We start from the raw sequence: 24464 nt of genomic DNA, 5'->3' as shown, positions 1-24464 counted from the left end.
CACTGCAGTCCCTAATGAAGAGTCCCTACCCAGCATCCTATAGGCCCCCTTCAGATACTGGAAGGCTGCTGTGAGATCTCCACGCAGCCTTCTCTTCTCCAGGCTGAACAGCCCCAACTTTCTCAGCTTATCTTCATACGGGAGGTGCTCCAGTCCCCTGATCATCCTCATGGCCCTCCTCTGGACTTGTTCCAACAGTTCCATGTCCTTTTTGTGTTGAGGACACCAGAACTGCACACAATACTCCCAAGTGAGGTCTCATGAGAGCAGAGTAGAGAGGCAGGATCACCCCCTTCGACCTGCTGGTCACATTTCTTTTTTATGTCCTTTTGTATCCAAATACAGAAGAATAAACCAGTGTTTATTTTACATTAAAAAAATAAAAATGCCCTTAAACTTTGGTTCCTTTCTTTTAAAGTTGGTATAACGTCACAAGCTATTGTGGCATTTTTAAATGCCATTTACTTGTGTTGCTCTTAAAGTTCCATGTTTATGGAATTTGAATATATAAATCTATGAAGAAAACCAGGAAAAAGTCCCATTTTAAATCAGATTTAACTGTTTTCTTGTGCCTCTACAATCTCAAAGGTCTTTCCTTATATTGTACTGTGTCTTCTGTAGTAAATCAGCAGTGAAAATAAATAGGCAGTTCAGTTGAGAACTGCTACCATCTGTTTGTAGGACAAAACCAATCTAAAATAAGAATGAAAATGCTCATATACTTAAACCTCAATATGTATGTAACTATGTCTTTGTAGGCTCGGCCATTAATAATTTATCCTATGCCATCCTTACTTTATGAAGTATGAAAACTTCATGTTTTCACTTCTTGAGTGGGGGCAAATCTGCATTTCTGTTTCAGATGTTAAGAACTGCTTTGGGTTTGGAGAGAATTTGAGATTCAATGGTAGTTGTTAACAGGTTTCTAAGTATTTACAGGATTTTCCTCATCTTCCAAAATGCAGCCACTACAACAGATTTAACTGAATAAAAGTATACTTTTCAGGGTCTATAATGAGGTTTTGGTATGTAATTATCTTTACTGTTCAAGTGAATTAACAGTAGTCATTCTTTTTAATTAGCAACCTCCTTAAAGTAGAAATAAATATGCCTGAATGAGGTTATTGAATATAAAGATGTTATAACTTGGTAGCAGTGGATGTGAATGAAAACTATATATGTTGCATCCATTATTGTTAAATTTGGTTTTTCCCTCCAAATATGATGCATAATAGAATGAATCTTTCTTTTTGTGATAATGTGGGTTGTAATACCTATTTTTTCTAGTTTCTTGTTAAAAACATCAAAACCAGATGCTCATCAATGGGTTGAGGTTTGAATAACAAAATAGCAGAGATTAAAATAACAACTGGGGACTCTTACTTAAAAATGTTTCTTTAGATACTTATGAAATCACCAATCTAAAGTGTACAGTGTTTTTTATTGACTTTTTCAGGCTGTGGTCTCCATCAGAAAACTGAAGTTGTGATCCTCTTTACTGCAAAACTGAAATATAGTGAAAAACATATGTGTACAGAGTAAAAGTTTACACAAGCTGAGAGTCTGTCAGTTCTGTCTCACTCTTAAAGAATCACAAACTCCCTGTGCCCTATGCCCTCATAGTTGTTAGGCTGAAAAGATTGATGAGGAGAGAAAGGAGGCTCTCGGCCCGAGAGAGGATTGAATACAGAATTCTTCCAGGAACACAATTTTATTTTTTAAACTGTGCCCTTTGTGTTTTTATCATGCCCTTTTGGTTGTGTGCGATCAACTAGAGGATCTGTATGATGGAAAATCACTCGACTAATGTGCTTGGTGCTTAAGAGCTCCTGGAACTTGTAGCTGCACACATCAGCCTTAAAGTGGAGAATGTTTCAGTGGGTTTCCAAGTCTTTATTTCCAATTATAAATATACAACTGTGATTTTTCTACTCACAAATTAAATCCAGTTCTCATTTATGTTGTGATATTCAAAAAACCACCAAAGTCCTCTTGACATGAAAACCATTATTAAAAGACAGCATAACATATGTTAATCCATTACTGTGTAGGCAGCTGTCTGGTTCCTCTTATGCTGTTTTCTAACTTTATTGATCTTACGTTATCATTCATCCTGTTACAGCATTTATTACAGCTTCAAAGAAAGATTTGACAAATCATGGCAGATTAGTGAATCTGTATGCCATGTAATTGCTAGTGTAATGCTGAAAAAGACATAAAATAGTTTGGAGTTGGGGTTAGATGTACTTCTTCTATTTGAAAATAATTGCGTTTAAATCACATAGGAACATACAGATTTAGTTAGGATTTTTTTATTTTAGTATTCTAAGATTTAGCTGTTTTGATGGTAAAAAAAACATTTACTCAAAAAAAATTCACGCCAAAGATTGTAGAACAATATGAGAAAGCAGCTCTTCCTTTGGCTCAAGAGACCTGTGTAAGCTGTTTGTGCCGCTGAGCATATAAACAAGATTCAGGTTGGAGATGGAACTAACATTGGTGAGCAGTTATTTCAGCAGCCAAGCACTACCACTTAACTGTTTATGGTTTTGGATTTCTGTGTAAAAGAAAAATTGTTCTTTGAGCCATTTTTCATTATTCTGATGTAGGAACAAAAAATACCCCCAAAATCTTTGTAAAAGTTGACTTTGCTTTTGAATTGTGCTGTTTGTGCAAAGCTTCATACTTAAGAGAAAGATGAGTGTGGCACTAAAAAACTTAGCTAGTTGTGGTTGTGTAAACTGACACCAGAAATGAAAGAGCTGGTCATCAAACCACAGCTTGTTCTGAGTTTTCATTTCAGTCCTTATTAAATATGAGATAAGCTGCAGAAGTAGGATAGAGAAGTTTGCAACAGGGTGAATTTTTTTGAAATGTTTAAAAAGATACAGTTTTTTGAGATGTTTCTCTGCTACTAAATACTCATTCCCTCATTTTGGGGAACTCCTTGGCTTTTAATGGTGTGAGTACAAGCTACTACAGAGGGAGTATTGAGAGATTGTTTTCCCCCTTTTTTATGTAAAAGAAAAACTGACTGAATATTTGTGCAGCCTTCTATCACGTATGGCTAAAATTGGATAATAGACCCTTCAACTGCAGGGGAGACAGAATAAAGAACATGAGCATTGTTTCCAAAGGTAATGGATCTGAAAACTTTTCAAAACCTGCTGCTTACATTGCTACTTAAATCAGGTGGGTTTCTATTAGTGGCCCAGGTTTGTTAATTGTCCTTGTTGAAGACACTCTTAGCAGTCTTTTCAATTTTAAATTCACTGTTGAGAATTCTATGGCTGTGAACAGTGTTTAGAGAGTCACACATTAAACTTTTTTTGTTAGTGTTTGCTTTTTGAAAGTAAATACTTACTAATAGTACCTCAATTTTAACTACTTTTGTGCTTTTTTGTGTATTGAAGATAAATACATATCAATGTTTTCATTTCTGCTGTGGCTGAAACTGGAAATCCTTTGGTTAATACTCATTGTGAATTCTGCTTGCTTGCTTACAAACAGTTGTTATCTGAAGCAGCTCCAGGAAAAGTGCGCATTGTTCATGGAGATATCCTGACATACAAGATGGAGAAGGCTTTTCCAAAGCACTTAAAAAAGAACTGGGAGGATGGTTAGTATTTGGATTTGGTTTATTTTTAAGGCTTCTTATATCTTAAGTGTGGTGGTATAATTGGAGTTCACTGAGTGCAGGTGTTACTCTCTTCTGGTACATTTTGAAGGTAAGAAGAGAGAGATGAGCTTGTTTACTTCCTTTCCAGAAGGAAACAGAATCCTCTTCTAAGACAAAACAGTGGAACAGATGTGACATTCATGTTAGTCAACAGTGAGGAGCTTTGCAGTGATTAACCTTTGAATGTCTTGACTGTACAGTAATGACTCTTGGAAAGTATAAAAGCAAATAATTTTTCTGTATTACTGTCATATGAAAATCTGAAAGGCTGGTGGGTTTTAGAAAGATACTTGGCCGTCTCTGATACGCATGTAATATCACAAATATTCTAGAAATATCACAGCCTAAAAAGTGCATAATTGTGCCAGAAAAGCAGCCTGAATTAATATTATCATAAAATCAACCAGGTTGGAGAAGATATTTAAGATCATCAAGTCCAGCCATTAAATGCATGTTATTAAATGCTGTAGTGTCTAAGAAACAGCACATGTGCATTTGTTTTGCCCGATTCTATTGCACTGCTGGGTAGACATAAGGATCCCCACTAATGTAATGCCTGCTCTGTGTTTTTACAACACACATATACTGATAGGATCCATAATTGAAAGATACCTATCACTTCTTAATGGTTAAGTCTTGTACTTGCCCTAAACCCTTTTGATTTCAGAGGACTCTGTGCAGAAGGAGATCTCTGTCCAATTTGATCTAGGTGATTATTTTGGGGATTATGAAGACTTGATGAACTACACTGTCATAGTTTTGCTGTTACAGCTTTGCTATTCTGGGGTAGCTCAGCTGAAATCTGCTGATGAGCTGAAAGTCAGCTGAAAGCTACTGGTCTATTCAAATGTAAATGAGAATCAAACCTAACCACTTTTTTCCAAGTAATTACTGAGAATAGTAACACAGTTTTGTCAGTGTAAGACAAATGTAAATGGAAAGGCATAATTCTGGTGAGGCACAATAAAAATTGTTTTTGTGTTTTAAGTCTAAGTTGATACGCACATATCTTTCTTACATGTTCTTTCATGGCAAAATCTCATACGAAACTCTTTGACAGTTGTTTTTTTTCCTTCAAATGTTAACAGAGCCACCAGGTATACATATCATTGGGAATCTCCCCTTCAGTGTTTCAACTCCTCTGATCATCAAATGGCTTGAAAATGTTTCCAAAAAGGATGGACCTTTTATTTATGGCAGGACACAGATGACATTGACTTTTCAGAAGGAAGTTGCAGAGGTAAGATATTAATGTTTTCCCAAAATTTTACAGATGCTAAGTTGAACAAAAATTTGCAGCCTCTTGTTTAAAAGTACAAACCTAATCTTAGATGGCTTTAAAAAGAGAGGAAAGAGTTGGTTTGATTTTTAGTTTCTGTGGCTGTAAATTACGGATTTTAATGTTGAATTAATCATCTGCTCTGATTCTTTCACAGCCCATAATTTTTTTATTTTTTTATTTCCTTACGGAGAGATGTATTTCTTTGAGGTACTTAATCTGTTATTTTCTGAAGTATCGATTTCTTAAACATTAATAGATTCCACAGCACTCTTCTGTTTTTTAACTATCTTTTCTTTCAGTCGTTCATGCACCATTTCATCAGTCTATTTTTCCTTACCTTTCAGTCCTCTCAGTTTTTTCCTTTGCTCTCTTAATTAAAAATATTTTCTTTTAAAAAGATACCTTTCTTGAAATAAGGAAGAATAGAGGGTTTGCATTATTTCCAGTTGTGATTAAACACTTAACACACAGCTTCCATGGTCTTGACGAACACTTTCTGACTTTTGCTTTTTTGAATGAGACTTGATAATCAGAATTATTAATGGATTGCTGCCAGTCTTATGTGTGTAGAAAGGCATCACTAGAGTTCTGTTAGAGGAAGTCCAAGAGCAAATTGAGATTTTACTTTGTGTCAATAGTTAGATTCTCAAAGCTAAACTAATCTACTCCTCAATGCTTTCAGATTTTAACAGTTTCTGTTGCCATTGGATGAAATGTATCATAGGTGTTCCTGCTCTGGCAGGGGGATTGGACTAGATGATCTTTTGAGGTCCCTTCCAATCTCTAACATACTGTGATACTGTGATATTACAAAAGCTGGAAGACTTTTTGCTTTGTACTTATGAAAGCAGTATGGCTTCTTACCAGCATCTACTTGCTTAAAAAAAAAAAAAAAACAAAAACAAAAAAGGAAAAAGGAATTGCACATCAGTGTGAAAACTGAATTTCCATCTAATTAGTGCAGTGTTCGTAAATATCAGGGGTTTGGTGTGCAACCTAAAATGTGTGTGTGATTTTAATTTTAATCTTTCAACGTAAAAAATCTAATGGTAAAATTTTGCTGGGTTTTTTTTGTGCATAAATTAGTAACAAGTATATATGCAAGTGGGATGTCTGTAGTCATTTTTGGGGGTCACAGAAAACCATATTGTGCTGTCATTACTCTAGCCCTGCAATCAACATTCAAGACAAGTACTGATATTTCCAGTAGATGGCTCTAGAGAACACCAGGGACAAACATGAAATAAGCTGGATTTCTTAATTCAGCTCTCAGCTCATGTGGTTTCAGGTATTAAAAAAATCTAGGATCACTTTTCCGGAAGAACTTCATGTCATATTAGATCATACCTTGTTGCAAAATATATCTAACTGCAAAGTGGTAATGGGCAAGATGCAATGTTTTGTGACAGCAGTGAAAAAATTGGCTTAGCACTGAGAGTGCTATATAAAAAAAAAGTGCACTCACTTTATATAGCTGTAATCAGCTATAGTAGCACTAGTGCTACTAGTGACTAGTGCTGCTTCACCCAGCATAGCTCATTGAGATCTTAAATACCATGCACTCTTTCTAAGTTTCTTGTACTTAGAATGCTGAGAAATTAGAAACACTAGGAAACTGAGTATGTTGTTCAAGGTCATGCAATGAATAGGTGTTAATTACTGAGTTTACATTCTGGCATCTCTTGATTCTTTTTTGTTACATCTATTTAAACTCTGATCTTCCACTGAAGACTGAATTGTTCAAGGTTTCTGGTTTGTGTTTCCGTAATTGATTTGACATCATGAAAAACTTTTTTGAGAGAAACTATTTTGGTTTATGATTAGGAGGAAGAATGGTAATCAAAATCTCTGTCTTTTTCTGGCCCTCTGGAGTTGCTTAAGTTAATAATTGTAATTTGACATACACAAGCATATTCAGTACAAGGAAATAGAGAACAATGTCATGCAGATAATAAGTTGCTACTGATAATTTATGTCTGTGGTTTGATATTATTGAAAGGGAAATGTATTATATCCAGAAGTTTGATGTCCTCAGTCATGTTTCTAAGCTTAGAGTGTAAATATCAAAGAAGTCTCAGTGTATGTGCCATAAACTCTGCAGAAGGGTAGGAAAGCTGGCATGGAATGAAGCCATGTGCTTTATCATCAGTTAGGATAAATTGCTGTTAACAGTAAGAAAGTATTATTTGTGGTCAAGCTCAGTTTTGCTAGTATAACAGTAGAAAATACATTTGCCCTTGTTGCAGTGGTAGTTTCCTGCTCTTCTGTTTCCTTGTAGCGCAGGTATGCTGGCATGAGTTGATGTCAGTACAGACCACTCTGTTCTGATATGATTTGATTAAATTGATTACAACTTGGTTGATGAGAGCCAGCAGTTGTTATATGCCAAATTCTAAGACCTGTTAATGAGCATAAGGCCAGATATTCACAACAGTAAAAACGGTACTTTTAAGTGTTGAGCAGATAATTTTTGTCTCTCTGTAGTTTAAATTTGTAAATTGGTTAATTACTTTGTGAATAAGAATTTTTACCTTGCATCAGATTCCTCAGACCCAGCCCTCTGTCACCTTAGTCTGTAACCTGGGCTATGTACTTCCAGGCCCACTTCCATTAAAATGAGTCATATTTTAGTTTAACTAGAAGATCGTTGTCAGTCTCTAATTCTGAGTAAAACTGGGTAGGGAATAGTTTGCCTGAACTGCTCTCCCAAAATGATCTGCAAGCTGGGAGGTGGGGTACCTAGAAGACAGGCATGTGGAAGGTTTAATCATTTTGTATCTAATGCTGCTGTCTATTTAGAAGGCTAGGCAAAAGGTGTTAATAAAGTGGAAAACAATTCAGATCTTTGAGCAGTAAACAGAAGAAAAATTACTATTATGTTTTCATAACTGATACAGGTTGGATATAAATACATTCTAAAATAAAATAGTTGTTTTGCAGAAAGTGGTTTATATACTAAAATGTATTTAGTATTCCTTTATATGGTCAGCTTTGACAGTCTCATTCTTCAGGTAGGTTAATTACTGTGACAGATATTGCAGATTCTTTAATAATGGGTTTTTAATACACATTTATGGGAAGCACAATTGTGTGGTATAGCTTACTGAAGAACAAAACAGTCATTCCTGAAGTTAGTCAGTGGTTGATAGTGAGCATCATTAAAAGAGATGGCAGGTACCACTGGATTGTATTAAGCTTCAGAATCTTTGTTGTGCTTCATGCCTTGCAAAAGTTTTAATAGCAGAATGTTTCCTAGTTAGCTGAACTTCAGCATGTGTTCATATGCAGTTTCAGATTCTCTCTGTATTTTAAGTGTAGGAACTAACTGAATTTTGAGAACTGAGGAGAAAAAAAAAAACTTACAAAAATAGGATGTTGCAGAAGTATGAGGACAAACTTTTTAGCAGGGCCTGTTACAACAGGACAAGGGGTAATGGTTTTAAACTAAAAAAGGGTAGATTTAGACTACATAAGGAAGAAATTTTTTTACAGTGCAAGTGGTGAAACACTGGAACAGGTTGCCTGGAGAGGTGTAGATACCCCGTCCCTGGAAATCTTCAAGGTCAGGTTGGACGGGGGTGTGAGCAACCTGATCTAGTTGAGGATGACCCTGCTTATTGTGGGGTGGTTGGACTAGATGACCTTTAAAAGGTCCTTTCCAACCCAAACCCTTCTGTGATTCTATTCTCAGCATTTTTGTGTTCCTGGAGCAATGTCACGCACAAGTATGTTCTTGCTGACATGGGTTGAAGTAGTTTAAGATGCTACTGCCCAGAGGTGGATTTTAAGTTATCTCTTCTGCAGCTGAGAAGCAGGAACTAACTGACTGAGGCTCATTACATGGGTTTTGTGGGAAGATTAGCTTGTTTGAATTGGCATTTGGAAGGACTGCAAGCAATGTCATTAGGTCTGCTTCATTTCTACTTCAGAGGTGAAGGAAGTGTGTAGACTTTGCAGGCTGGTTTGGTTTTTGGTTTGGTTTTGTTTTGTTGTTTTGATTTTTTTCAGAGAATAATAACTGTGGATAGAGAGGGGTTTTTTTCTAGTAGGTTTCCTCTGAAACAATGATGACAGTAGTTTTAAATGCTGATGTAGGCAAAAAGAATCACAGAGCTTTCTGAAAAGTCATTGAAATGTGTTTTATTTGTTCTATGCTCATACCAAAACTGCCTTTCAGGAGAGTTGTTTTTAAAAAACAAAACTTCAGCAGTAGGTTTAATTTTATTTTTCTGGAATATTTTTAATAAGCATGGCAGCATTTCATGAGTTCTCTTTTCATCTGAAGCTATGTAGTGTACAGATATTGCCAGATATGCAAATTGGTTTTCATATTTCATTTTTTTTTATTAAGGTACTGCTAAATAAGAACAGGAATATTGAAAATTCTATTTCTGAATAGTTAGTGCGATGTCTTCTACCATTTGAAACTTGTCTTACTGGATGCTTCTTTTTGTTTCAACTTTGTTTGTGCTAGCAGAACATGTTTCTTGCCAGGTTATGAAAGTGTAGACTACTTCTGTCCAGGCTACTGTTTTGATAATCTTTGTAAGAAATCTCTTGGGGAAAATCAGAAGAATGCTAAAATGAGCATATTAAGTATTAAACGCTCTTACTGTTTGGTATGCTAAATTTATGTAAAGTAGATCCTGCTTCCTTTTGCATATATTGTAAGTGTAGACCAGTCAATAATGTAGAAAATTTTGTTTTCTATCTGATTCTGAGTTTATGGAGCTTTATTTTATCTTGAAAGAGGAAAAAAAACCCAGCATTATTTGATACAGAAACAGTGGAAGAAAAGGCTGTAAGAATATGTCAGCTGATGTTATGTTTGTTTTGAATCCTGCAGTCAGAATAGTTTTAGTTTTCTCTTGTGCTCACACAATTATTTGACATCCATTAAGTTCTGCAGAAGTTCAAGGAGCATCTTTTCACATGCATTTGATTTCAGGATATGGGTTGTAAATTAGCATGGTGTTTTAGTGAAATGCTGCTATGCTGGAGGGAAAAAATCTAGATTAACTGGGCATAAACTTTGATACAAATTTTTGACAATTGTTTTAGTTTGTCTTAGCCTTTGATTATACTGAAAATCAAGCTTTAATGTAACTCACCACATGTGAATCTGTGAAACTGAATTACTATGTTTTGATTCTTCAATAGAGGCTTACAGCTAATCCAGGAGGTAAGCAACGTAGCAGGCTGTCCATCATGTCTCAGCATCTCTGCACTGTTGAAAACTGTTTCGTGATTCCAGGTGAAGCTTTTGTTCCAAAGCCAGAGGTAAATTTTGATTATTTCTTCTCGGTCTTTTTTGTTCATTTGTTAGTCAAACAGTATATCTGATTTTGAGTAAGGAAAAACAGGTGCTGTAGTTCATCTCCATACTATGAAGTGATGTGATTTTCCTGTAAACAAAACATACTTGCTTCAAGAAGGTGCTTTTCTTTTTGGTTACTTAGAACTTGGCTTTGGCCTTCAAGCTTGTCTGCAAGATCAGAATACTGGTTTGGATGCTTCTGAAAAGCTGATCAGGATTTAATGATAATGATACTTTGTTAGGATTGTAGCATCTTTGGAAAGCCTACAGTTTTACAGTTTGCATTTATAAACAGTTTGGGAATTATGCCTAGAAGAGTTGATGGGTCTTTTGAAAGACCCTGATAAATAAAAGCTTTTCATTTGTCATTTTTGTCAAAGATCTCTAATTTTACCATGTCTATAATCTTTAAATTCCACCCTACTCATCTTTAGCATATTTAACTCCCTCCTATTCACTATAGCACTTTGTCAGTTACTTCCCACTGCCTATTTAAAAAAGTAATGATCTTTTCTCCCTTTGTTCTTCAGTACAGAACAGTCTCTTTGCTGTCCTATTATCTACTGGTTTTTATTAATAGCATTATGATAATAGGAGCCAAAAATTAATAAACTGTATTTTGGGCAAGAATGTACCTTTGTTTATCTGTTTGTTATGTAAAAATGTGTGCCTGACACATGAGTGGGGTCTGTTTTCCCTGAATGCGTGCGGAAATGTACTGTTCTGTTTCAGAAATGAACTTTCAGCTTCTGAAAGTTCCTCTTAAACTGGTTAGTTCAGCTTATCAGTACGTATCACTTCTCCCTTATTGCAGTCTATTTCCTGGTCTTTTTACTCTTCAGGCTTACCTCTTGAGAACCTTTGGAAGGTTATTTTCTCTCTTTTTATCATAGAATCACAGAATAGTTAGGGTTGGAAAGGACCTTAAGATCCTCTAGTTCCAAGCCCCCTGCCATGGGCCGGGACATCTCACACTAAGTCATGCCACCCAAGGCTCTGTCCAACCTGGCCTTCAACACTGCCAGGTATGGAGCATTCACAACCTGCCTGAGCAACCCATTCAGTGCCTCACCACCCTAACAGTAAAGAATTTCTTCCTTATATCCAATCTAAATTTCCCCTGTTTAAGTTTTAACCTGTTACCCCTTGTCCTGTCACTACAGTCCCTAACGAATAGTCCATCCCTAGCATCCTTGTAGGCCCCCTTCAGATACTGGAAGGCTGCTATGAGGTCTCCAAGCAGCCTTCTCTTCTCCAGGCTGAACAGCCCCAACTTCCTCAGCCTATTTTCATACGGGAGGTGCCCCAGCCTCCTGATCATCCTCGTGGCCCTCCTCTGGACTTGTTCCAACAGTTCCATGTCCTTTTTATGTTGAGGACACCAGAACTGCACACAATACTCCAAGTGAGGTCTCACGAGAGCAGAGTAGAGAGGCAGGATCACCTTTGACCTGCTGGTCATTCGCCTTTTGATGCAGCCCAGGATACGGTTGGCTTTCTGGGCTGCGAGGGCACACTGAAGCCGGCTCATGTTCATTTTCTCATCAACCAACACCCCCAAGTCCTTCTCTGCAGGGCTGCTCTGAATCTCTTCTCTGCCCAAACTGTAGCTGTGCCTGGGATTGCTCCGACCCTGGTGTAGGACCTTGCACTTGGCATGGTTAAACTTCATAAGGTTGGCATCAGCCCACCTCACAAGCGTGTCGAGGTCCCTCTGGATGGCCCCTCTGGATTTATCACAATAAATTTTCAGGCCTCTATCTGGGCATATTCTAATGATAATTTAAAGTTTGTTACTATTTTTTGAGCAAGTAATTGATCAACTGTGTTCAGTTATTAATCGTGACAGCAGTCTGTTGTGAAGAAAAATGACCATGCTTAAGACATTTTTTGCTTTGCATTTTTAGATTGGTGAAGGGGTTTTTTTCCTGTCTCCTGGGTAAATGAAACATAAATTCAGTATATCATCTCCCTTTAAAATATGTGAAAAAATCTCCAGTAAGGCCAAAATTCCACAGTTGTGGATGCAATGTGAGGGCACAGTAGAGCTAGTGTAGACAAAAGTCTTGTGCAGACCGTGCCTCAGAATTAGGAAGCTATACCCGATATTCCCATTTTCCTGTGCTGAAAAGACCACAATTGGTTGAGGGATAGGTAACTCATAGAATTGTGACAAATGTTTTAGTATAAGCAAAATCCTACAGTCAGTTGGTGCTCTGTTGAGTAAAAAAGTCAGTACCACTAAAGGCAAGCATATCTTTATTTAATATATTTCTTTGACTTAAAACAATACCATTTATATTGCAAAAGCAGAAAGTACAAATTTTTCAGACAGACCTAGCACCTGTTTTCAGTATATTATTTCCTTCAAACTTCTGTTTTACATGGATCCCCTGCCTTGTCCCTGTTCTTTTAGCCGTAGACTGACATGTGGGTTTAGATATTTCCATTTCTGATAAAATCTTTTGTTTTCATGGAAAGCTCTTCAGTGTATTTTGAACAAAATGGCTCAGTGTTTGATTTTTGTTTCATAGGTATACAAAGAAGTTTAGGTACTTCTGTATAAAATTTACTGCTTTTGTAACCAATGAATACTTCGTTTTGCTTATAGTTTGCAATTCTTCCATTTCACTTATGCCCACCTGTAAAAATGCTGTTGGTTCATATTTTACAGTGTTAATTTTAATTCGCATACATAGCAATGATCGCACATCAGTATCATGTCAACCCCCTTACAATAGGTGGAGATGCATGTTTTGGGAATGAGTTGTTTACCTCATTTGCTCATTGAATAGTATTTCAACAATACTATGAATGTTGAGATGCAAAAGACTCTTGGTTTATGGAGTGGAATGGTGCTGCACAGCACTGTCTAAGCAAAAGAAAATTTGGCTTTTTGGTCAGTTAAGTCTCTGCAGTGCTGAATAACTACTCATACTAGCATTAGGATTAGTACAAAACAAGCTCCTTGATGAATACATAGGAAACTCAAAGCAATTGTGTGTAACGTTAATAACACAAGCAAGGTGTAATTCCATTCTATGTGTGTTAGAATAAAGCCTCTTTACACATTAGATGCATAAAACATTCCACTTTCTCAAATGCTATAACAGAAGATCTTTTTCCATCAAACTATACATATAATGTTAAGGCCCCTTTATGCTGTTTTAGTGAATTTCAAGCTAATAATATGGGAAATGAAAGTTGTATATAAATAAATAGCAGTTGGTCATGTTAAATGACTTGTCCAGCATTATCATATTCCTAAATTTACAGGCCTGTGTTATACCCCTTTCATTCTCTTAACTGTGCTAGCAAATTCACATCAATTTCTCATTTAGCAAAGCATTTAGACAGACCATACTCTGCCAAAGATCAGTACAAAACAAAATCTGTGTGTTGGAAGAAAAGGTTAAAGGATCTAAGATTACTAATCAAAATAAGTGAGTTACTTGTCTCCTTATCACCACTGTATATTACATTTTACAGTAACAAAATATGTGGGTGTGGGCCTGAAACAGAGCCTAAAGTGATAATTAAAAAGACTTACAAAGTTCTTTTAGAAGGCCAGAAACATAGAAGACAATAAATGGTAGCTATATTATTTGAGCTGTTAAAAGCTACTTTGAGGAAGTATAAGCCAGAACGTTTCCAGATTTTTCTTGAACATAGATTATTTAGTTTGTATCCTCTATGTTACAGTTTGCAGGTGTTTTCATAGTTGTGGTTACATTTCTGTTGTTGTATTGCTCCTCAAATCTAACATTCATTGTGTAGTGATAGATTAGTAGCTATTAGTGAATGTCCAGTAGACATTTCTTTAAGAATAATAAATGAAACCCACAGCAGGTGGCAAATTGAGGCGAGAGAGCCATTTTTGGCAAGATCTGAATGGTACTGCTGATTCTTCAGCCTGATATGCAGAATATACAATGCAGTTGAGGTTTGGGGCTTACAGGGTTTTGGTGGGGGTTTTGTTTTGAGGGTTTTGTGTGTGGTTATTTTGTTTTGTATTTTAAGAAATCTAGTTACTGAGGCAATTTAGAACTGAAAATGAAAGGCAGATTGGTCTGCTATTTAAAAAACATTCAATTTGGCTCCTTGGACAAAGAGTGGTTGAGGGTTTTTTTCCTTGCACCATAATTAAAGATCAAAATGTAAAATACGCTATAAAACATTATATGTTATTGATAGCCTGATTTGCTAAATAGAAAGCAGTTAGTTTGTAAGCATCTTTGCTGTAATAAGTCATCAGTACATTAACTGTACTGTCAGTTATATTTTAAAATAGTTCCTGTTTTCTTCAGTAAATGTTACTTGGAAAGTCACAAAGAATGGTTTGAAAAATCGGCAGAGAACTACTCTTGTAGCAGACTTAAGCATTGTTTCTTAATTTTATTCTTTTTGTGGATGCTGCTATAAATTAAATACTTTGCTTAAACATAACTTCAGCTCAGATGTAAGTAAAGTGCTATGTTATACATTCTTTGAAATAATCAAACTACACTTAGCACAAAAAATGGCATCAATAGATAGAAATAACTGTATTTACACATAGTCCTTCAGGTTGTAGCCTGTGTTGCTCTCCTGCTCTGTAGATGGGAAATGGTGCTGCTTTGGAGGGTAAATCCATGCTCCTTGCTGCTTTTTAAAACATGCAGTGCAGAAGATAACACCTGCGGTAAGCAGAAACCCTGCTGAAATAAATCCTGTATAAACCGCTCCTCCCGGTTCATGTTTACTGCTCTCTGGAACGGTCTGGTCCAGAAAATTTGAAATAATTTCTCTTGTATACCAGGATGTTGGTACTAATCCAAAAATTCCTGCAAGAATGAAGCAGACTCCTCCAGCAAAACAAGCGTGACTTTTGCTGTCAGTGTCCCCTCCCAACTTTGTGCACTTCATTCCAACTGTAGTGATGCAGATCCCAAAGGCCGATAAGATACAAGACAGTACCATGGTGGTCCGTGCAGCTTGGATGTAGATGGGGAGAGAGAGAACGGAGTATTTTAGGGTACAGCTAAACATCCCAGTGCTGTACCATGTGCAGTCCATCCAAAGTCCTTGCATCTGTGTTATAGCTGTTATGATATTTGAACCAACATCTGCATTTACCTTCCAGTTTGGTAGCAAGGTGGCTGTGATATCTCCAAAAACACCAAACAAAGCCAGAATAAAAGCAAAGAACTGCAGACTTGCTGATGCCATGATGATTATCTGCTGTCACCTTTTGTCTGCCCTTTCTCTCTTGTAAATGAGTGTAACTGGTCGGTAGCTTGTAGCCAAGGCTGTAGCCCTGTGTAACAGGGACGAAGGGGAGGGAGGAGAAATGCGAGGGGGAAAGAAAAAGAAATCAGCAAACAACAAAAGCTTGCATTTAAAATTAGGGTTACCTGAATGAATATCTGAACATGACCCTGAAGCAGATGAGAGCAGCCAAGCAGCTGTACACAAGGTACTCAAGCATAAATGATGGCAAATGGGCAGTGTTTTAGAATTGCGTGTAACAAGGAGCTGCTGCCCTTTCCTACATGATTGCAAGCCATCAGGCAAAACTTATCTTACTCTAGTTGTTTGTAGTAATAGTATGCAGTTTGCAGGCTTGCTAGACAAATATACATTGACAATGGAATATTAGAAACTTGCAGATTAGAAATCATTGCAGAAAAACACTGTGGTAGAAAATATATTCTACTCTTCAAGTACCTTCTTTAAATGTGTTTATGGCTGTAGTCGGTTCCTGTTGACTATTTTATAACAATGAATATTGATAATATTTTCTTTTGTTTGAAGAATGGTTAAAGGTAACCCTTTACTTCAGTTATTTTAATATTGTCTGTTCTTTTGTTTAATAACTTGCAACATTTCCTGGGTTTGAAGGGGAATAAGATTGAATTTATTTTTTGCAGTATTTTCACAATTAAGTCATGTGATTTTTGTAAATCAATGTTTTGTTTTCAGTCAGTGATTCTCAGTCCTTGACTTAGAGCAGCAGTATCAGTCACTTACCTGTCTGAAAGAATTTACAAATTCGTTATGAAGTGGCAGTTTTAAAAATTCATTAAAAAAAATGCTCCCTGCTATTCCTGCATAAAGAGTCAAATTTCATTTGCCAGATGAGAACATTTTAGGCAGTACGATAACTGCGCCTGGGAAGACAGAACCACAGCTGTTACATCAGCTGGACCTTTGGGACAGCAGATGAAGAACAATGGTTTTAGACCTTTAAGAAGGATTAGAAATGGCCTGCCTTTCAAGTGGGGCAGTGTAATTGGCAAGTTTTGTCTTTTATCAGAGTGATAACAGAAAGGGCAGTCCTCTGGATTATGCTTCCTGAGACATTCTCTCTCAATATGAACAATAATATTAAAATTGCTGTTTAGCATTAGAACTTTTTTTGAAAAGCTGTGATAATAAGAGTTATGGTTGAAATAAGTGGAACACAATATCTGTCTCATTGTACTCTTATTTCATTGTATGTAAGACAACAAGGTTTTGATCAATATATATCAGTCTTTGGTGGCATTACATAACATGTAATTCTCTAATTTATATATTGTACATAGTCCAGATGATTGTTCAAGGATGTGCTCACTTTGTCCAGCGTACATCTATTTAAAAATTATTATAGTTAAGGATTTGACTATTCACAGCTACTTATTCTTAAAATCTTACTTCAAAGATATGCCTATTTCCAAATCCCTTAATTTTGTTCAGACTGAAGAGTATGTTGTTTGCTGTATCAGGCCTATGAGAAAGATGACTTAACTTCCTTTTACAGAAGGAACTGACATGTCTTGGTAGCTCAGAACTCATTCAAAAGCATATTCTGGAACAGCTAATTAGGATCTTGAGTTAGCTTTTTTCATTGCTTCCTTTTTAAAATTTCAGCGTATAAAAACACACAAGCATAAACGCAAATCATTGCAAGTGGTAGTCATGCATTACATTTAATGGGATGAACCAAATTAAAGGCATAATACATCTAAGTATATGCATTGCAAGTGTAATAAAAAATAGAGTTACGTTTCATTCCTGTTTTTGTAGCACTTACTGCTGGATGTGAGGTCTGAGGTGTTTCCTTCACTGCTGATGTCCTAGAAAAATGCAGTTTTTCTTGAATGGAACTGTCCTTTCTCATATAAAACTGCATTAGCAAAATTTCTTGGAATGTTGTTTTTTTCTCTTCTCTACAGCAAGTGCATTACTGCTGTTTGTTCGCTCTCTTAGTTCCATCCACCCGAGAATAAAGGAGTACTTTGTTTAATGAGTTTTGTTTGACAAAATGCTCAGTAAGGGAAAGCAAAGAGATTATGGAGAAAAACACATAGGGGCCCTTAGTCCTAAATACATAATGATATCCAGGTTCTGTGATGAAAGCTCTGGGTTCTATGATGAAAACTGTGAGCAGTGATTAAAAGGAATAAAATCTTGGGAATCCAGACACTGTAGACTTAGGGATTGGGGGGTGAGAGGTGGGTTAGAGGCTGAGGGGGGAGGGTAGGCTTCATTTAAGTTGAACTGAGACCCAGAGGGTTTTGTTGTTTGTCAGTTGTTGGTTTTTTGGGGGTTGGTTTTTTTTGGGTTTTTTTGTTTTTTTTTTTTTTTTCATCACAGATAATCTTATTAAGAGTTTAAATTTGCTGGGAAAGAACTATGCAATTTATTTTAACTTGTAATTGGAACAGCAGGGCATTTCTATTCAAGTACGCTTTTTGTTTATCTATTCTTGGTGGCCTTAGCCTTCTGTAGGTCATTCTATAACTTTATTGCCTTTGTATGGGTCTGCATAAAAGGATGAAAGGATAAAGCTGCTAGAAAGGCTTGTGTGGTAACTGCAGCACATCAAAGAAGTGTCCTTGACAATTTGCTGTGTTAAATCAAGAAGTTAGGAGAAAAGTCTTGCCGACTGCAGCAGTGATATACACATGGGTTCTGCACCTGATTTTTAGCTTCCTGTGATCCTGTTTGTGATCCTAGTATGAATGGACTAATTACAAAGCTGCTCTTACAGAGGAATTAGATTATTGCTGTTAGTGTAGTGGCACAGTTATCTTCTGTGAAAAGTGAACCAAAATGAAACCTTTGCATCAGAACAAGGTTGCTAAGAGATACACATGTGGTGTTAGACGTAACATTTATCTGTAGTAGACAGATAAAATGCTGGTACTGAACATTTAGCTGATAAGAGTGCTTGCTTAGAAGTGTCTTAGTAAGATCTCAAGCAGTCTGTTTTAATGAAGTTGTAATATGCTGCTTAGGTTTCAGGTCCCTGTGAGGAAATTATGACTTGAAAAAGGATCTTTGGGTTTCTTTCAATACGGCCCTGTTGCAAGATACATGTATTGCCCATCATGGGACCCTTATTTGTCAACAATTATTAAGTAAATATTGCCTCATGTAAGGTTATTCTGATTTATAGTGTTGGTTTCACCAGTAAGGCAGCAGACTTCTCTGAACTAAATTGTGTTCTTCCTACCCTACCAGAACATAAACCTTCAATGTTCAGATACGTGAAGCCAGCAAGGGGAGAATAATTGCCATACTACTGACAGTTCAGGGTATATCAGTTGAGTAATTTTCATATTCATTATGTTGTGAGAATTGAGTATTGTTTTGCAAATATTTCAAACATTCTTGGTAGGGTGAAAAAGAAAAGTTTCACTGGTAAAATTATCAACAAATTAATGTATGCTGTTATGTACTCTATTGGCTTTCATAATGCTACTCTATGCATATTAAAAAGGTTAGAGAAAAATAGCGTGTATAATTTTAAAGGAGTGGCCAATTACAAGCAAAAAGCTTTCCCCTGTATCTGTTGCCATAGTAACCAGGCAGCTTTCCTGGGGTCCAAAGAAAACAGCATTTATAATGGAACAAATGCTGAGAAGTGCTGTGTTTTGTTTCAGAAGCAGAAATTATTGCCCACTGGCCTTGAGATTACAAATTGAGCTGTTTTTCTGTTAAACTGTACACTGCATGTAGATGGTGGTGGTTTCTTTCTTCTTCAGAAATTTTGGTTAAAGGTGCAGCTCCAGCTCTCAGAGAGACCTTGTATGTCACTTGTGAGCAGTTCTGCAAAACTGAGGTCCCAAATGGTCTTTCTGGTTGTTTTCTTATCCCTAATTTTGTAGAGAAAATACTTTGTTTCATTTCTTGACTAAAGCATAGGTAAGTGTATACACGTGTGAATGAAAGCCTACAGTATGTCTGTGAAAGGAGCTGGTTGGTTATGTGAAATATGTATTTGCCCTATTCTGCCTCAGTGTCAACACAAGTTTTTGCTGCCTTCCTGTGATCTCCCTGGCAGGTATCAGCAACCTGTGGCAAAGGTAGAAACTATCGGCACTTCAGAAATTCAGAAATTGCTTTGGAAATCAAGTTTATGTGTCTTTCACTGCAGTCTCCCTATGTCAAATTTTCTTTGTTACGTAATTTTTAAATATGTTCTTGTGTCATTACATTTTAATAATTTATGGGGTTTTTTTCGTGTCTTATTCTTAGCTCTAGCTTTCAGAAAAGGTGGAAAAACAGAAAAAAAAATCTGTAACATTTACTTAGATTAGCACTGCTGATACTGGAAACTTTCTGTAGCTTTTTTCATCAGCACCATTAATCAGTGGTTTTTTTCCTTTTCCTAGACAGTATTTTCATTCAGCTTCATAAGTTCTGTCTATGTGAAGAAACTTGTTGTTTGAATTTAATCATTTCTGTTGAAAGCAAATACAATACCTCTGCTGTTGAAGCAGTTGTAGCAGATGGATGTATTTGACAGCTGAGCTGTTCTCACTGAAAGTACAACATGGATGGATGGCACTTTTGTGCCAGAAGGATATGTCCACATCAGAGGTTACTACTATTTAATTGATTTAAAAACCCTCCACAAACTTAGAGCAGTTTTGGTTAAAGCAATAGGAAAAGACCTCACTTTTTTTGAAGTACTCTTTTGCTATGGGTTTTCTCAAACAGTTGGTACACTGAGAGTGTGCTTAGAACAAAAGGTGTTCTTTGGTCTGAGTATCTCTCTTATTTCAGCCAGAACAAGCACGTCTTCAGTTTAATGTGACATAGACTGTTCCATGAATGACAATATGGCTTTCAGACCTTTTAAAAAGATGAATTATTTTTTGTCCATCATACTAGCAGACATTTTTAATAAGAAACTGAATATTTTTAAAAGTCTGGAGCTCAAAAATTTTGTAGTCATACAGTAACAGTACTTGTAGAAATCGTATAAATTGTCAGTGTACGTCTTCACAGGAATTTTTCATTTATGTTATTGTTAATATCTATTATGGAAGGCAAACTACTTTACTTGGGTGTTGTGCAGAACTGGGTTTTTAGCCCAGCCTCTATTTTTTTTTAATACAGAAGTCTGAATTTAGGGCATCTTTGCGTAATACAGTATCTCTGTAACTGCATGACATATATACGTATTTTTGGGTTTTATATATATATATGTATAGTAAAGGGAGGATATTATTTCATTCTGTTTTCAGATACAGGGAAAGTAACTATTTTGTTGAACAGAGCTGATTTTAGAAGTATAAAAAATAAAACAAAGTTGAAAAAGATCTTTGTAGAATTATTTAAATATAATTTTTGATGAACTGTGATACACACTGTAAATACAGAGTTGTATGGTCACTTAAAATGGGTGCAAACTTATTTTTACCTACCATTCCTTTAAACGGACAAGAATTTTACACTCTTAATGTGCTGAAAACTCATTCCTTGGCTTACATATGAGAAAAGCCCTAGAGCAACAGAAAACATATAGGGAATGGGTTTGATTTCTCATTATAGTACCAATTTTCTCCAGCTGTCCTTCAGCCTGTATATCGAATATTGCCTAATTTGTGTATCATGTCAGAATTGTCTTGTGGAAGGATTTGAAGAACAGAGTGCTAATTACTTTACAGATTACATGGAAGTTGTTCTAGATTGAGGAAGTGCCATGGGGAAAAAGGTACTGAGTATTAATGGCATGTGAACTAATTGGAAATATGTAGATAACTATGACTAAAATTCTGTAGGGCCATGAAATTTAAGCTGAATTTTTATATTCAAATACCATGACATTTGTCACTGCAGTTATGTTACCCGTCACAATAATGTCTTCCTGTGTTCTGCCTGTTTCCTGAAGTCTAGCCGGTTAACATAGAAATAATGTGTCTCAGAGGAATATATCTACTCAAATTTCTCTTTCTTTTCCATGTAGGTGGATGTGGCTGTGGTGCATTTTACTCCACTGGTGCAACCAAAGATAGAACAGCCGTTTGAACTCGTAGAAAAAGTGGTTAAAAGTGTTTTTCAGTTTAGAAGAAAATACTGCTTCCGTGGACTTGAGTAAGGATCTTTTATGATAAAGTCTCAGATACTGTTTTCTGAAAATGCATCGGCACTTGTAGCTATACATTTGATTTTATTCCTCCCATTTTAAAATTGTCAACATAGTTCATCAGATCTTTCTGGTTTTGAATAATTTCTGGAGACAAAAGTATGAGATGAATCTCTGCTGTAATTATGTAGTAATTATTGTGTGTTTCTGTTAGTGTAATTCAAGTTGTTAAAATTACTAGGATAAATTAGTGATAGTTTATGTCTTGGAAAGAAGCGAACAACCAAAACTACGGCATTTTTTGGTTGAGTTACAAAATGAAAGTGTCAAAATTCAGAGCCAAAGATGGCAGCCTGTGGGAAATTTTACTTATTTGGGGTTAATGTCAAAAGGTTAAATTCTTTCTGTGCTTTCCCTTTTATAGAGTTCTTACTGACTCTTTAAAAATCCCTAAGTTTACTGAGGGAATTTACTAGGTTCTCTAAGCGATGTGAGAAACCTGCAGTCTGTTCACCAAGGATCCTGTTAAAACTCCAGCATGGCCACGTGTCTGGCTTGGTATGGGAAAAGCCCAGCATTCAGCATTGTAGAATGTGGGAGGGAGCTGCTGTTAGGACTAGAGGCATGCTGTTGCAGGGTGGGCTAGCTGAATGTTACTGGGCATGGTCTTGGCCCTCACGTAGTCCAGAGTTAGGAAGGATGCCACCTTATGAAACTACAAGCCTTAATTTTCACTATTTTAAAGGTGATTATAGAAATTTTGTGGTGTGGTTATTTTTTTTCTTGACATAGTAAATGCTATTGATGTAATGGAGGCAGACACTGGATCTAAAATGAGTATTAATTTGCCTGTGTTAAGGTTTGAGGTTGTTAGAAAATGATGTAGTCAATCTCTAGATCAGTTTGTATTTGATTTACAGGGTGGTCATTTGGGTTTTTTATTTTGTTGGGTTTTTTCTCTGGGAAAGAATCATTTCAGTTGACAGTGTAAGCAGGAGGCATGTGCAGTCAGCATGTCTACTTTATGTAGAATATATTTGGCAAAGTTTAAAAAGAAAAACCTCAATCACAAATGGCTACTAACTGCTCAATGTTGGGGTTTTTTTGAGGCAAGGAGTGGGAGCCTGAACTTTTGCACATCCCATACCCCATAGCAACTTACGCTTTAGCCCTAGTGTGCAGCTAAGAAATACAATCCTCTTACTCTTCAGCTGACTTGAAAACAAATAACACATTTTGGTGTGTAATAAGTCTGAGTTCATTATAAGGTATTTGTCTACCTATGTATCACATATACTGTATAAAACCAAAGTAATAGAATCAGTTTACATTTGTGTGTAAATTCTGGGATCTGAGATAGACATAGTGTATAAAGCTATTAAATCCACAAAGAAATATATTGTAGCCCAAGTCGCAGTTCGTGGACATTTATAAATTAAATTTAGATTTCAGCACATCAGTTAAATAACTCCCAAGACAGGATTCTGGTGTGAGGAAGAGGTGATAATACATGGCAGAAATATTATAATGAAGACTGTACCCAGTAACCCATGACCAATGCGCTGTCTCTGGAGGAGTAAAGGGGATTCCTCCTTACACTTTAACCGGCATTCCCTGTCACTGATCAGGCACCAAGGAACAGGGGAGTCCCTGTGTGCAGGTCGGTGAGGTCTCCTGCCTCCCACCACCTGCATAAGCGGGGAGCTCTTAATCTGAGGACACTGCCTCACTTCCCCTCTCTGCTTTGTGAAGTGAGGTTTGGGGGGGGGGGTGTGTGGGCATCCTGCTCTGATTTCAGCTAGCCTTGTAGGGAAGTTTGCATTGGAAAGCTGGAGAAGATTTAGATGTGGATTGAAAGCAGATGACCAAAGTCAGACACCTACTTCTGGCTGAGAAACTTAACCCAGTTCCTGAGCTTGTTTTGTGGCCAGATAATGGTTAAAATAACCCTTTAATCTCCAGTCTCTCAGGAGCATCTATTTGCTCTTGATCTCATATATGTATTTAGCTACCTGATATTTAGGAATCATTTTACTTATAGCTTTCCTCAACCCAAAAAGGAGAGCCTGAGTGAATCGAGGTGGGCTAACGTCTTTCAGGTAGAGATTTTATGGGGTTATTAGTTATTCACTGTGGTGTGAACCAAGAATGCAACCCTTGGATGCAAGGTATATCCAGGGCAGGATGAGAAGCAAATGCCATGGGATGAGGCACTGGTAAATTCCATGTATCCATTTATCACTGGGACCTTCCACTAAGAGGATGGTAGTGGGGTTAGATGGATGCTGGGGAAATGTTGTCCCAGCCCTTTAGGCATGTGGCAGGACCCTCCAGTGCGCCAACCCCATGCTTCTTCTGGCCTGACCAGAGCCTTGCTGCCCTTATAGCACGTGCAGAAGCTCCAGTTTTCCTGATGTCACGGCTGCCCATGGGAATCTGCCAGCCGCTAGACACTTGCCCAGATCTGGCTGGTCCAAGGCTATTGGGTTTAACTGACATTTACAAAACATAAAAACATATATACACATCCAACTCCCCAGAGTGCTGTGTGGCCACTTTAAAAAGCTGTTTCTCTCCTTATTAAGTTTGGTAAAACCAACTTTTCTTCACAGCATTAAAATTAAGGGACTGCAGCTCTGTGGCGGTTCTTTTAAAAGCACCCGGCCTCCTGGGGTCATCATGAAGACTTACAAATGTCAGGCTGCTGGTGTCTGGGCGATGCAGTTGGCTCACACAGTAAATCTCCTTTTGCAAGATGCCTTAGAAAAAGCATAAAGAATATTTATCACCCTGTGTACGTCAGTCCTCCCAAAAGCCCTCAGGCGGGTTACATCCATACTTCTTG

At 36.9% G+C, this 24464-nt stretch overlaps 2 protein-coding genes across 5 annotated transcripts in view; one reads left to right on the top strand and one right to left on the bottom strand.

The window, feature by feature from the left end:
- TFB1M (transcription factor B1, mitochondrial) overlaps positions 1-24464 on the top strand; it is a 34125-nt gene that overhangs the window by 3915 nt on the left and 5746 nt on the right. For all 4 annotated transcript variants that reach the window (XM_080615677.1, XM_080615680.1, XM_080615678.1 and 1 more), the window contains exons 4-7: positions 3511-3619; positions 4768-4919; positions 10122-10241; positions 21500-21627. In XM_080615677.1, the coding sequence (XP_080471803.1) occupies positions 3511-3619; positions 4768-4919; positions 10122-10241; positions 21500-21627 (509 nt within the window). The remainder of the gene's footprint in view (positions 1-3510; positions 3620-4767; positions 4920-10121; positions 10242-21499; positions 21628-24464) is intronic.
- CLDN20 (claudin 20) lies at positions 14827-24381 on the bottom strand (the record flags this gene model as incomplete). Its single annotated transcript, XM_080615681.1, has 2 exons — positions 24311-24381; positions 14827-15574 (listed from the first exon to the last, which is right to left on the bottom strand). Exon 2 carries the CDS (start codon positions 15484-15486, stop codon positions 14827-14829), a length of 660 nt encoding a protein of 219 aa, XP_080471807.1. The 5' UTR covers positions 15487-15574; positions 24311-24381.

Source organism: Psittacula echo (assembly GCF_963264785.1).
Source record: "Psittacula echo genome assembly, chromosome: 4".
In the NCBI taxonomy this organism is placed as follows: domain Eukaryota; kingdom Metazoa; phylum Chordata; class Aves; order Psittaciformes; family Psittacidae; genus Psittacula; species Psittacula echo.
Note: the sequence above shows the minus strand (reverse complement) of the source record. Positions and strands in the feature narration are given on the sequence as shown.